The sequence below is a fragment of the Falco naumanni genome, chromosome 4, assembly GCF_017639655.2.
Source record: "Falco naumanni isolate bFalNau1 chromosome 4, bFalNau1.pat, whole genome shotgun sequence".
Lineage (NCBI taxonomy): Eukaryota > Metazoa > Chordata > Aves > Falconiformes > Falconidae > Falco > Falco naumanni.
In genome coordinates, this window is record NC_054057.1 from 33,215,976 (window position 1) to 33,228,187 (window position 12,212).

Below are 12,212 nucleotides of genomic sequence, written 5' to 3' on the forward strand. Positions count from 1 at the left end.
TTCTAAGCATTAAGTAATCACTTGATACTTCAACAAAATTTACCAGTGGCAAATAGGAAAAACACCATGGGTGCCATCCAAATGCTTAAATAGAAAATTATACTGCTATCATCAGTCTTAACAATCATATGCTTACTTTAATAATGCAAGCTCCTTGAAATAAGTCTGTGCTGCTATTACATTGGGCAAGGTATCAACTCATAAGAAATTAAATGTCTGTTTTATTACTATTTTTTTACTGGAATTGAAATTTTAGTCATTTCAAAAAGATCAGATGTGCATTGATTCCATTATAAAACGGGAGGAATTAAATTACTGGGTTTGAATGAAACAGAACTAGTAAAAAGCATTAATCCTATAATTTGTTTGTGTATACTTGCAAATTGCCAAATCCTCAACCCATTGCCGTGTGCTCGAGCTTTCCACCCCTCACACCACTAGAATTAACTTTTACTTATGTAACGGAACTTCTTCATTTAGCTTGCTAGCTGGACAAGATACTGCCCACTTGCTATAGCTGGAGGCCTGGCTTCTGCTCGGTAGATAAGCAACAGACCATGCCGCTTCTCAGCTGGTGGCAAGAAAAAAAGATCCAAGACTGTGTAATTTGCACAGTCATACTCTGGGACCGTAGTATATGTTCCACTATTAAGCTTAGTTAAAACCCGGTCAGTATCTTCACAACTTATACAAGAGGCAAAAGGTGGAATACATTTTATTTTATTGGGAACTGATAGAAATAGAAGTAGGGATATTTAAAACACAAGATATCCCAAAGCATTTGACAACCCATGAGCTCAAAGTAAAAATTCTTACATGAGAAATCTTTTATGCACCCAGCCACTGTGACTAAAGAGCAGCAGCACTGTTTGCAAAACCATGAACACAGATAATTGCATTCAAAAGACAAGGTGGTCAGTTAAAAACTTTCACATTACAGAAACAAAGGACCCTTCTATTTCAGCCATAGAGTCACCTTTATCCTTAAACCACTGCCTTCAAATTAGCAAAAATACCCAGCCCTTAGTGACAGGTGCTAAGATGACGAATTGACTACACAAGTATTTTGTTAATCAAAACTAAAGCAAACAATTTTCTCTTAACACTTTTGTGAAACTGTAACTTACTATATATTGTATCTATTCTGTCAAGACTTCATTACTTGCCTATAAAGTACAGCTGGAAGTGTAGATGTCTTTTGTGTTCCTCCTTCCTTTTTACTTGGTTTCCTTTCCTTAGGAGCACGTAAAATTGCTGGTATGTTCAATTTCTATTGGATTTGAACAAATGCAGTACACATGAGTCTTGAGACTTTTATAAAGAATACCACTCCAATCTCAGTGCATGAAGAACAAGACTCAAATTATGAGTGGGAAATTACTTGGCTAGCTATTTTACAGGCATGACCAACTACTGAAGTTTATCCCAGTATGATTTTGTAACACAAAATAATATACTCTTTTTTAAATTTTAATAAATAGAAACCACATTTAAATACAAACTTTTAAATTTTTTCTTCAAGCTTCAAATACAAGAATGCATTTGTCTAGGCAGCTGAAACAAGCAAAGGCAAATTCACAAAACTGACAGAAGAATCTAAGGCAGTTTCTTTTCCCCCACATTCTGGCTACACTGGTGCTCGATAGGTTAATTAGAAAAATTATCTTATTGGACCAAGCCCTCCACAAAGCAGACAAGATTCTCTTTGGGTTTCTACTAATCTGCAGCATGCTAGCTTCTCAGACAGCAACCATCTATCAAAGTCATTTCTCAGCAGCCCCGTGGGCCTGCATCTGTTCAACCAACTGAAAAAAAAATGTCATGCAAGCTGTGTAAATGTATTCTACTCAACGTTTCTTGCTTCTTTTCTTTCTAATTTAGTAACATTTGCACCAGGAAATATATTTGTGAATACTTACTAAAAGACATCTTAAAAAGGAGGGAAAAAAATATCATTCATTCAAGAGCTAACTTATGTAAGAATACTTCTTCACAAGTTGAAAAGATAGGCAGACAAACAGAACTGGAAAAAGCTAGCATACTTTAAGAACCACTACTGCATAAAGAAAGGGTAAGTTTCATTTTCTGAACAGCTAACTCAGCAGTATGAAAGTGCCTGGCAAAATTGTGACCTAATTGTATGTCTGCATTTCACAATGAACAGTTTCTTCAATCTTCCTTAAAATCACCATTGGACTTCATTTCAATATCGCTCTGACATCTAAGATGTCCACTGCCATTTAATATGTTTGACATAAAAAAATATATAAAAAACTGCAAGAATCTACACTTCTCTTTTCCCTGTGTGTTTCACTGAGAACAAAGATAATTGCTGGCAACAGGAAGTAATCCAAATCTTCTCCTCTCCTAGATATTTTTATTCATTTGACCAAAATATTCTGCTCTGTCCAGTGAAAAGCCATCCCATACATACTGCAGTTTTAAAGGTTTATACCTTAGAAAAGCCATAAAGAGTCACCATATCATTTGAAGCCTACAGTAACTAAAAAAAAATGTGGAGACAAAAATGGTGGGATTAACTCATGCTTCACGTTAAGGTTCATCACAAATGACAGGTCAATCAGTTATATCAAATGAAAGAATTCTGCAAACAAGATCACTTTTACAAAAACAAAATTAAGTTACGGGTTCCCAGTAGGTGGTTTGCAGAAATCTAGGTATTTCAACCAGGAAACATCCCCAGAGTAAAGCCTGGGTCTGATCAAATCAATTTATTCAGCCATAGAAGTGACAGACAGAAAGAAAAAGGCCTATTATTGGAAAACCAGGCCTGCCTATGAAGAACTGGAGGGGAAAAAATAACCAACCTGTCCAATGATTCTACCCAGCAGAGTCCAAATGCCTTGCCCTTCACTTCGCAGTTTTCCATTCATATTTTGTAGCTCTTCCAAGGACTCACAAAGCTGAAAAAGTAAGAAAGAAAAAGAAAAAAAATAAGGCCAGGAATGAAAATCCATTTATTTAATAAAATTCATTCAACCTCTTACCTATCTAGACTATGTTATTTATTGTGGGATTAAAAAAAAACAATGGAACTCATGTCAGTATAGCTGAGACAAGTGGAATCACAGTTTAACAGACCTGATGAAAACATGGGCAGCCACCTGTTTTGTAAAGATCTGAGGTGTTTCAGATTGAAAATAAGGTTTCATGCAGTTAATTAGAAAGGAAAATAAAATACAGCAACATCTTCCTTGTGTTACTTAAGCAGTAAGATTGTAACAAGTAACCATACAAATGAATTAAAGCTCTATATTGCAATACCTAAGAACACTTACTCGATCACTCTCATAGAAAGAGATACAATTTGTTAAAAAAGGTACACAGAAAAAAAGGTTTTATTCTCCTAGAAGTAACTGCTAGTTAACACCAGCTTATACAACCTATTAATTTGGTTAAAAGTCAAATCTCCTTCTCCTGTACCATGTTTGGGCAGTTCACAAGGACCTGTTTCTTCATTTCCATGTGTTCTCAACACACCCCCAGAATTAGTAGCAACCCTATTTTCTGTCACCGCTAACAACAACATGACAGGTTGCTGAATTCAGCAATAATTGCAGCATGTCATCCATCACAAAAAATACAGAATTCCTATGTTGCATTTTAAAATATTTAAAAATAAAAATAAATAATATTTAGTAAAAATGGAATCAAAATGGAATGAAAATTATTTTTTAACCATGACAATGAGTTAATAAAAAAAAAAAATAAGCATTTGGGGGAACAATGCCATCATTTGTGGGCCTCAAATTCCCTAAGCTCAAACAAAACCAGCAAGGGACACTACGGATGTGTGAATACTCACTATTTCAGCCTGAAAAATTAGCCAAATCATTAAATCTAGGATGAACACAAGTGGAGTTGGAATTAACATAAATAAAAAGTCTTGTCAACACTCCTGACAACCCTACATTCCCAATTATCAAGTAGGGTTCCAGAGAACCAAGCAAGTCTAAAAAGAACCTAGAACTACACACAAGCAAAGCAAAGCAAAATAAGGGGTGACTGGTGTGGTGACAAAATCTGTTGTCTCAAAGTCTCAAATTAAATGCATATAAAGAAGGAAAAACAGAAGGGCCTTAAGACACAGTTCACTCATGAGGGACCTGTCTGTTCATGTGCAATTTGTTACTGCAGCTTGTGGTGAGGTCAGTTAAAGAACTTGTGCCTAGCCAACATATGACATTTTAGATGTAAATTCTATTTGTGTGGGGGGTGCAGACCATAGAGTATTTTTAAAAGAAGAAATGTATTTTTAAAATGTTACTTTTAAAGAAAGAATAGTTTGTGACTTTCTTTCCAAGTCATTTTGTTTGGAAAGAAAAAAGCCATCGACGTTAACAGTAGCAATATTAAAACAGTTCAACAGCTTATTATCCCTTTTTCTTCACCTTATTATACTCCACATGAAGCTTTTCTTGCTCATTTTCTAATTTATCCTTGATATTCTTCTGTTCAGCCATATTCTCCTGGATTTGAATCATGCGCATATTTCTCTCTATTTAAAAGAAAACTGCATTATTTCCAATCCTTGGATATATTCTCAAGTTTTATGCACTGAAAAAAACAGAAGCAATAAACAGCAAAAAAACAACAAAACTACAGCCTGTAGGTTGATTACACAGACTAAGTAGAATGAACAGTCATGACATTTACATTTTGCTGCACAAATAGTAGTTATTTAAATGGTGAGCTTTGATCAGCCACTGGCAAACAGTCCCAAAGTCACACAATTCCACATAGAAATGGAGGAAAACATAAGAAAAAAACCTGATACCAAAAAGGTACCTAAACTTCCACTCTCTTCTTAGCAAAGTTAAGCCTCCTGTTTATATTTGACAGATTTTCTTTTTTTCTGACATGTAACTAACTTTCTGTGTAAACAGAGATACCAAGCAATAATATACCTGACCTAAAATGAAGCCATCACTCATGTTTATCTATTAATAACAATGAAATACAAGTAAAATAAACAAGCCAATGAATTAGCACAGTACAAATACAGCAAAGTTATGATTCTTCGTTGAGAAAAATACTCAGTTTTCATCCTTACCAAGATAGTAATTCACAAAATCAGCAGTGAGAGCTGGTTGTTTATGTTTTCTTCTTCCATCAACACTGGAACTAGTATCTGAAGTATCCACCGGAAAAATGTCTGTACTAATTCCCATTAATTCGGCTTTGCGCATAAGCTTACGTATGGCTGAGGCACTGCTAGTAAGTGGTCGTGGCAGCTTCTCCCTGGGAACCCAGGCCTGAGGCCTGGTGGTGCGGGCCAGCTCCGCCTTGGCACGGTACTGCTGCAGCCTGGCATTGATTCGAGCCTGCAACAAAGAATTCCATATATTAAAAACATGAGGAAACATTTGATGATTGGTATTGAGTTATATCCTTTTGGAACATACCGGCATTTTATTTTCATTTTAAAAACCACATGATCTAATCAATGCTATTTTCATTCCGGAACTCTACAACTCCAGAAACCGCTACTGATACAGACATTTCATTTTACTTCAAAACACATACCCAAATAATATTATCCTTTCACTGGGTTTTGGAGCTATGCACAGGATTCTTGATGAGGTTTCCCTGCCAATGAAAGTAACACAAATGACTGCTGGCTTTCAGACAACCCCTTCTACTAATGATGATTTGATGGGACTGTGAAAACTCACTACTGGGAAAAGCCTTGGCTGACCTATCAACAATACATTTAGATACACTTTAATTGGTATCTATGAGAGCAATAAAAATTGATGAAGAGCATTTTTGCATTATTTGACATCCTTTCGTAGGAACTCCTTTCTTAACGCCGTATCTCTTTATAGATGTTAAACTAGCTGATTATGTGCCAAACCCACAACCCAAACAGAAGTGAAGTAGCCAAGAGAAGCTCACAATATGTATTGTTGATGACATCTGTATATTTGTGACCATCTGGGAGCTCTACACCAGAAGATCAAGTTGTTACTGACAGTTGGAAAACACTGTCTTGCAGGAACTCTATGTAGTGGTAATTCTGGCAGAAAATTACATCAACATACAAATCTTCAAAGGCAAAACTCCATCTATCACTTAGAAGCTGTTTACTTGCCTGCAAAAAGAAGAAACTAAACTAATCCAACTGCCCCACCATATGGTATGAGATACTCCTGACAAAAGCAAAAAAGCATGCATATATATACATGCTACGGTTAAGGAACTTCTCTGATTACAAACAGAATCATTGAAGGTCATGTTACAAAGAGTTTAACACATGCTACCTTACTAGGTCTTGAACATTAATGACCAAGAAACACAGCAAATGTGGCTTGCAAGCCAGCTCCAACCCCAAGGGCTTTTGTCTTGGACCCACAGCAGCAAGCAACAGATCCACCTATAGACACCACCTCATTTTATTGTCCACTGGAAGGATGGTTTATAGCTTCCTCAGCTAAGATGCTTCTTTACTGATTACATGCTCAGTTCTGAAACCCTTGGGGTCACTTAAGACGTCACACAACTGTATACTCAGAGTCTTATTCCAGAAACAGATGACAGATTGGAATGATTAATGTCTAAATAGAAACCTGAACTCAAGTTACTTGCATTTAAGTAATTTGCAAGTATATACTTTACTCAAGGAATGTAATTTTTCTTTATTGATAGAAAAAAAGTATTTCAGTGCAGAAAATCTTCCAACAATCAGTAACAGTCTTAGACAGCTTTCTATATTATACTCTTTAGAGGGATTTACTTTCTTGGGCCACATGACTTGCTGGATTATTGGCTCAGTTATTCCTGTCTGGGCTACAAAGCACCAAATATCTTTTTTTTTTTTTTTTCCTTCACAAGATCACCTCAAAAAAAACATTTTCACAATATCAGATAAATTACTTGTATGACTGCATGCTTATTTATGTTAGTTCAATGTTTGCAAACCTTAATTAAGCCTACAAACTCCCCTGGAAGTGAGCTTTTGTATACATTCATATATACAAAGTATATATATATATAAATATATTTTTTTTTTCTTAAATGTTTTTTCCAGACTAAGCTGTCTCAAGATTCTTATTTCTCAGACAAAATCCCAATTTAACAAAGATGGTTGAATTTACCAGTGGGATTTTGATTTCCTCCTACAGACAACATATGGTAAGGTAAAGCATGAATTTATACATACTTTTGTGTCAACTCCCCAGGCAATTCTAGTATGTATTAAGCACCCCTTACAGTTCTGCATTTCTAAAAAGGCACAGAAACCACTAAAAGACCACTAAAAAAACAATTAGTTCATAAAATCCCAATACATACAAATGAACACAGAAATGTATTTTTCAAGAATCCAATCTGTTTCCATCCATGTAAATTCAGAAACACACAAAATACTAATGCACACTCCTACATCACCAGAGCCATCAACAGTGAAATCAAGTGGTTTGACAAAATGTATGAAAGTTATCAAATTTGTATCAAGGCACTTATGACACCATGCCAAGTAACTCCACCTGCAGTTTTCATCGTTCATTCTTTCAGTTTCCAAACATTTAGTCTGAATAATTTAGATTAAAAAATCTAAAGCGTCTTGGTTTAGGGGAAAGAAGGGTAAGAGACTGAAATGCTGGGAACTTACCAGCATTACCAGCACCACATAACAAATGACTGAAAACAAAGCTAATAAGCCCTGTTGGACTCAAGCTGATTTTGCACAACCAGCACCTATCATTATATTAGGTAGTATTCCTATTATTGTTATTTCTCCACTACACAGGTGCTTTTCACATATTTGAGAGCTGAGTGTATTCAACAAGAATTATGTAACCAGGTTTAAATCAAGTTACACAGAGTTCAATACCCTACAGAAATATTTTATTCAAAATTCTTGTACGATAGAGTTTGCTCATACTCATTCTCAACTGCACAAGCCATTTTAAATTAATATTCTCTACTCCTATTCAAAGGTCTCTGAAGAACTTGGAAGGTATGATATTTTTTTAAAAAATAAAAGGTTTGATGATATGAAGATTTGTTTTCTAATCATTACACTACAGTTCTCCTTTCAGAAAAAAAGTTATTTCTCTCCCATAACTGTCTTCCATTATTTACAGCATCTGCTACCTTCTACAACAAATTAGGCAGGATTCAGTTAACAAGTTGCTTTTCTACACAGGTATGATTTTTCCACAGAATGAAGTACTAACTAAGCAGTGAAAGCAAAGTCTGCCATAAATTCCTCAGAATCAGAAAAAATCATAAAGTACAGGCATTAAAACACATCAAAGTACACAGATTCCTGAAGATTGAAACCTCTGTATCAACAGGACATATAGCAGTTGAGCTTTTGCAGTAATAGTTTTTACATGGATCTGCCACTAGACAGTGATAGAGATGTTACCTGAGATTCTCAGATGACTCCCACTCAGCAGCACAGACCCATTTTCTCTACCTACGTAGTTATTCTTCTAGGAAATCTTTACTATGAAAAACCCAGCACACAGAATTCTGCTTAGGCCTACAAAAAGTGAAAAAGTATCTAACAAGAAAAAGACTTAGGGAAGTTAAACTCTTCTGCCAAGTTCAAGATATTAGTAAGGGGAAAAAGCGGATTTTTACTGAACTTTGAAGTAGAATTATGCTCAGTTTCTTGTCAGGTTGTCATTTTTGTTAAGAATCTTGAAGGAAATGTTAAAAAAAAAAATCTGTGAATCACACTGAAAATATAATTATCAACTTTTTGCCACAAAACCAAAGCAAGATTTTTCAATTCAGACAGGCATAGATAGGTATGCCTATTGGATAATTAGTTTATTGAGAAAAACCTACAATGCTATGTTAAATAACCATGCATTATCAACGTATTTCACATTTCATTTCCTACTATACTAACAATTTCCCATCTTTTCCATTTCTTCCTTGTTTAACATGGATGATTAACACAGATTTGCGTTATTAACACAATACCTGAGCTTCTGGTGAGAGCTGTTTTTCTCTTTCCTGCAAGGACATTTTACAGTAAGACTGTAATGCCAAATAATTCTTCCGCTTCCATTTTCTGTCTAACCTGTCCGCATGCTGTTTACAGTAAGCAAAAAAAGGGTCAGCTATATCCTGTTTCAGAGAAAACAAAGGGGAAGGAACAAAAATAGAGTAAGACACACAAGGCCAAAAGGCTCTGAACAGCACAAACATTCTGGCAATCAGTTCACATGTTGAAATAGACATGTTTTTAAAAACAACTAATATGATTGTTTCTAAATCAATTTTGTCATGTTGATGTAATTTACCATATAAAGGGGTTTTCCATTGTTTTCACTGCATGATCATAAACACTTTTTAAAGGCATTAACTATTTAACTCTTTACTGTTCAATCTTTGCACTATTTTCTCATTCCCAGAAAAAAACACAGAAGAAATTCCTAACTACAAATCTCTTTAACATGTAACATGTATCATTAACTTCCTGTTGCTTTGCTGTCTCTTGCGTTACTTCCTACAAGGGGTTAACAATTCTGAATAATACAAAAGGCAATATATTTGGATTTCTCAAATGATTTTCCAAATGTTTTTGGTGGCTATACCTCCACGTGATTTATCATCTCTCATATGTTTTTTTTCCCCTATATTTCATTCTTCCCTCCATCAGATCTGCCTGTTATCATGGCTGTAAGTTTACAGCAACTTTTAGCACTTGCAAACCCTGCAAGCAGACTACAAATATAGTGCCGTGAGGAGATATAGTTTGAGAAGTATAATTCATTGACAGTGTATTTTCAAAATCGTAAAAACATCATCATAAATCTGTATACTAAGAAGAAAAACTTACAGCAGTTTTCCTTCATACAGTAATAAAAATATTAATAATTTGCCTATCAAATTTTCCTTTACTCCACCTATAACACAGATCAATAAAATCTACACAGGCTTTCCCTAAAAACATACTTTATTTTTATTTAGATTTTCATAGCATGTGACAACTTCCAAAAACTAGCAGCACTCTAAAATCAGATTGTGCTAGGCCTTGATTAAAAATATTTGGTTACAGAAAACATGTAAAAAAATGTTAAGGTGGAAAGGCAAGTAAATGTATATGCCTAGAAGAAATCCATACAGAGCATTTGAAGAATCGATATTACACATAATTTATTAGGGACAACAACGACGTAATTGGGCTGTCTTCCTAGTTCCTAGTTCTATTTCTCACAGAAGAAATTATTTTTGTGATTCCTTTAAGAATCACTTAGTGGTCCACTGTTTTCAGAAACAGAAGCAGAAGTAATGCTTGTTTGTGTGTTACCTGTTGTACTTCCTAAGGTAATAAGAAGTTAAACTGTGCAGCTATGAACATGACAGGCTTAATCCAAATGATATATGTATCAGGAAGGAATTTGGCGATATGCAAGTACTTCTATCATAAAAATGAATTTGGAAGTAGGAATTTCAAATCTAAATCGTTTTAGTATTATTACAGGAAGGAAACTGGTGATATTAAAAAGTTACCAGTACGTTATAAATATTTGCTTTTAATTTTGATTCCCAAGACTAATGTTACCACAAGGGAAGTCATATACCTGTACTGCAATTTCAACAAAATACTGGAAATCATGCATGAAAAAATGGCATTAGAAATGTAGTTAATTTCTCAAGACACTCCTATTGGGTAAGAAGCAGAGATTACCAGACTGCACAAACAGCTAGGTAAGCATGTCAGTTTAGGTGAACTTCAAGAATGAGAGTTACAATTCATGTCTGTATTGACTGTCGGTCAATTAAGCCAACTTTCATATTAACCCTCTCTATGCCTTTCTCCAGACTATTTCAAAAGGTGCTCAGAGTGATCTGATGAACACAGAGCCTTCCCTGGACAGTCCTTTTACCCAACCTATGACTGGCTGCTGATTTACAAAAGGTTTGCTCAGAGTTACTGAGCAAAAAAGGCACAATCTCAGATAGTCTTCACAAGCTTCTGATACAACCCTTTTATTCTACCCTTTCCATAGCTACCTCTTCTGCTGCCGCTTCCGAGAGGAGACCTTCCTTTTGAGCGCAAGTCACATGGAAATAAGCTCTGCACATCCCAGCATCACAACTAATGCATACACCAGTTCTGGCAAAACGAGGATCTTCACAAAAACTGCATTCCTTTATAAAGAAGAGTGGAAAATACCACAGTAAGTATTTCAGGTGCATTTTTCCTAATATTTGATAATTTATATCTTACATATAAAAACCAAACAGGTAGGTTTAACTCATGTGGTACAGAAATCAAGTATGCTGCTGGCAGTTGACACTACTTAAAACTTCACCCATTCCCAACCCCCACTATTAATTTCATTTTCAACAAGTAATAGAAAAGTACTTTAACAACCTAAACAGTATGTCAGATGAATTTTGATATGAACTTTCATGTCTCCTATTCCCCTTCAGAGCAACAACTAAGTACCACCCAAGGAACTGATGCACAAGTAATTATATAGAGTATGGTATCATGAAACACCACTACTGCTCAGCAAATGTTTGCTTGTTCAACAAGTTTAGAGGACAAACAACAAGAGCAGTGCTCTGGATAACTGAAACCCATAGATAATTACATAGATGTCCTCTGATAAGCAGCAACTGAGGAGTAAACATGATAATGCAGAAAGAAATACTCAAGAACTGTAAATATCAATAAAGAAGGTTGTGATTCACTTAATTACTGCACCATGGTTTCAGGTTTCAGCTACATGCATTCTAGGCAAAGCTGTTTGCCACACAGTATACTGACATCCCCTAATGTGGCCTGGAAAAAAAAAACAAACTTATTTTTCAGCCAGATCAATTCCTCAGTCTGTTTCACCACAAATCCATACCAAACAGCTGTGCCAGCAACCTAGAATGATGAGTACATAAGCAGGAACAAGCAAATGGGAACACGGGCTGTTTAAGCAGTGCTGCTATCCAGTGCATAATGATCTAAAACTATACAGGCACGCATTTCTTAATCTCTCACACAATGAACATAGAGCAAAGCTCTGTATCACCTACAGAAAATATTTCCATCCAGAAAGTTTAACAGCAACACAAAAGACTGGCAAAGAAAACTCGGTGATTGAAGTATCTCAGAGTGCTATATGCACTACAGTAGAAGGGCACCCTTTAGCTGTGTAACAGCAACAGGTAACAGATAACAAATGAAGTGGAAAAGAATATTATGTTAAGCTGGTTTTGCAGGG

The 12,212-nt window shown here is 35.4% G+C and overlaps 1 protein-coding gene across 13 annotated transcripts in view; it reads right to left on the reverse strand.

Annotated features, from left to right (window-relative positions):
* PHF14 (PHD finger protein 14) overlaps window positions 1-12,212 on the reverse strand; it is a 165,982-nt gene that overhangs the window by 113,546 nt on the left and 40,224 nt on the right. For all 13 annotated transcript variants that reach the window (XM_040589125.1, XM_040589119.1, XM_040589120.1 and 10 more), the window contains exons 7-12: window positions 11,002-11,139; window positions 8,962-9,108; window positions 5,075-5,345; window positions 4,413-4,519; window positions 2,829-2,924; window positions 1,167-1,270 (exon numbers count right to left, since the gene is read on the reverse strand). In XM_040589125.1, coding sequence (XP_040445059.1) covers window positions 1,167-1,270; window positions 2,829-2,924; window positions 4,413-4,519; window positions 5,075-5,345; window positions 8,962-9,108; window positions 11,002-11,139 — 863 coding nt within the window. The remainder of the gene's footprint in view (window positions 1-1,166; window positions 1,271-2,828; window positions 2,925-4,412; window positions 4,520-5,074; window positions 5,346-8,961; window positions 9,109-11,001; window positions 11,140-12,212) is intronic.